A 2,500-nucleotide genomic window follows, 5' to 3' on the forward strand; every position below is an offset into this window, starting at 1 on the left:
GAGGAGTACCCGAGGAACACCCACTTCATCGCCCGACAGATAACCTCGGGGGAATTCCACTTCCGCGGCTACTCCAACTACAGAATCATGAGAAATGATACATACGGCGATTGGGTCTGGTTGGACCGCCAGAAAAACGAAGTCGTGGCAGTCCTGTCGAGAAACGAGTTCGGCTTCCCGATGGGGAGACACAAGTGGACCTTGCAGCGCCCCGTGTGTGGGAAGAAACCCACTGAAGAGCACCTGCTCCTGCTGACCCCTTGCGAGGCGGGAAACTTCTCCTGTGACGACGCGACGTGCATCCCCCTCGACCAGCGATGCGACCTCAAGTTCGACTGCAGGGACATGAGCGACGAGAGCGGCTGCGAACTCGTCCAGTTCCCGCCCGTGTACCGGCCGGACCTTCCTCCGAGCGATGCCGTCACCCCAGAGTCAGCGCCGCTTCCCATAGGCGTTGACATGGTGCTGGAGACCGCAGACGTCAGAACCAGCACCATGGTCATCCACACCAATTACAACCTGAGTCTGACGTGGCGCGAGGGACGCGTGAACTACCTTAACCTAAACAAGGACCATAGCCTCAACAGGTGAACAATAGTTTGATCATCATGATAGGCTTGCGATTAAAGGATGAACAAATTAGAAATAAAAATGATAAAACTAAACAAAAAACATATATGATATAGAGGAAAGACCCGCTAATGTTTATCCTCGAAATTGCTCCACATCAGAGTGCCATACAACACCATGAGAAAGCTGTGGGTGCCAACGGTCGACTTCACCAACACCCGAGGCAACCACATCACCCACGCAGACGAGGAAGCAACCATGATGGTGCTCATGTCAGGGGAACCGACCATGGGAGGGGACACACAACCAGAGGAAGGTAGGCGAGGGGTTAAGGGGGGAAACGAGAGAGGGGAGTCGGCGAATCATACAAAGGGAATTACGGTGCCTGGCACGTAAGGGGGGGGGGAGTACAGAGGTGACTAGAGTTACTTTACTACATTAGAGAACCACATAGGGTAAAGAACTATAAACATATTTATATATATACATTTACAAATTTTGTATATATCTATATATATATAGATAGATAGATAGATATAGATAGATAGATAGATGGATACACACACACACACATACACACACACACACACACACACACACATATATATATATATATATATATATATATATATATATATGTGTGTGTGTGTGTGTGTGTGTGTGTGTGTGTGTGTGAGTGTGTATAATATACATATAAATATGTGAGTATATCTTTTCTTCCCTCTTTCTGTAATTCTCCTGATTTTTTTTTTTTTTTTTCAACTACAGCCCCTCTTCCTATTACCATTATAATCATGAACATACAATACCTACCTACAGTTGCATAACATTTTTTTTTCTCATTTTCCCCAACAACATATAGTCCTATATAGCGTGTGAATTTCTTGCACCCACACAGTTCAAACTCGCTTTCATTCTCGATATTCTGATCTCTTTCATTATTTCATCTAGTTATGAATTTATTTAGCTATTTGTTTATTCATCTATTTATGTATTTATCTATATATTCGATTTTTTTTTACAGTTGAAGTGTATTCGGGATGGGACAACCCTTTGACTGTTCGCAGAAAATACAGCGAGACTTTTCAATGTGATTTTGATTTGTCGATGTATCCCTTTGACCAGCAAGTAAGAAATCTATGTTTTTGTTGTTGTTGCTGTGTTTTTTTTACAGGTTTGTTGTTGTTGTTGCTTTTTTGGGGGGTGGATATTTACGGGTTTTATTGTTTTGGTAGTGTGAGTAATGCTGCAATTTTCTGGTTCGTTTTATTATTCATTTTCGTGTTTTTTTTTTTTTTTTTTTTTTTTTTTTTTTTTTTTTTGGGGGGGGGGGCTGGGGGGTGGGGGCCTTTTTTTTACCATTCATTTCAATTTCTTCATCCTATTTCTTCTATCATTCCTTATTCATCAATATATTCCCTACACATCACTCATAACTCACTCCATGCATTTTCTATTATTCATTACATTAAACCCAATTTACCTCAGTCCATCTTTGGCCTTTTTCCTGCATTTGTCCTTGTATAGTTTTTGCTTGCGTGCCTAATCTGAATAGCTTACATGTCCTTGTCAAATGAATCATAAACTCCTTCAGCAAAATTAGAAAGAAAGAGAGAATGATAGCGGTGACAATAGTGATGATGATGATGATGATAATGATAGAAATGATAATATTATTGATTATAATGATGATGATGATGATGATAATTATTATGATAATAATAATGATGATGATGATGATAACAGAATGGTAATAATGATTATCATCAAATAAAAATAATTATGATGATACCAATGCCAATAATGATAATGATGATAATAATAATAGTGATAATAATGATAAAGATAAATGAACAATGATAATGATAATAAGAATGACAAGAACAATAATGACAATGATGATAATAATAACAATAATAATGATAACTCA

At 39.3% G+C, this 2,500-nt stretch overlaps 1 protein-coding gene across 1 annotated transcript in view; it reads left to right on the forward strand.

Annotated features, from left to right (window-relative positions):
* Positions 1 to 2,500, forward strand: part of LOC122256409 (uncharacterized) — a 21,477-nt gene that overhangs the window by 12,259 nt on the left and 6,718 nt on the right. The window contains exons 5-7 of the mRNA XM_086546415.1: positions 1 to 587; positions 732 to 886; positions 1,595 to 1,698. The exon at positions 1 to 587 is cut by the window's left edge and continues 567 nt beyond it. Coding sequence (XP_086402541.1) covers positions 1 to 587; positions 732 to 886; positions 1,595 to 1,698 — 846 coding nt within the window. The remainder of the gene's footprint in view (positions 588 to 731; positions 887 to 1,594; positions 1,699 to 2,500) is intronic.

Source organism: Penaeus japonicus, unplaced genomic scaffold, assembly GCF_977035675.1.
Source record: "Penaeus japonicus unplaced genomic scaffold, GWHDUDI00000001_assembly GWHDUDI00000018, whole genome shotgun sequence".
In the NCBI taxonomy this organism is placed as follows: Eukaryota; Metazoa; Arthropoda; class Malacostraca; order Decapoda; family Penaeidae; genus Penaeus; species Penaeus japonicus.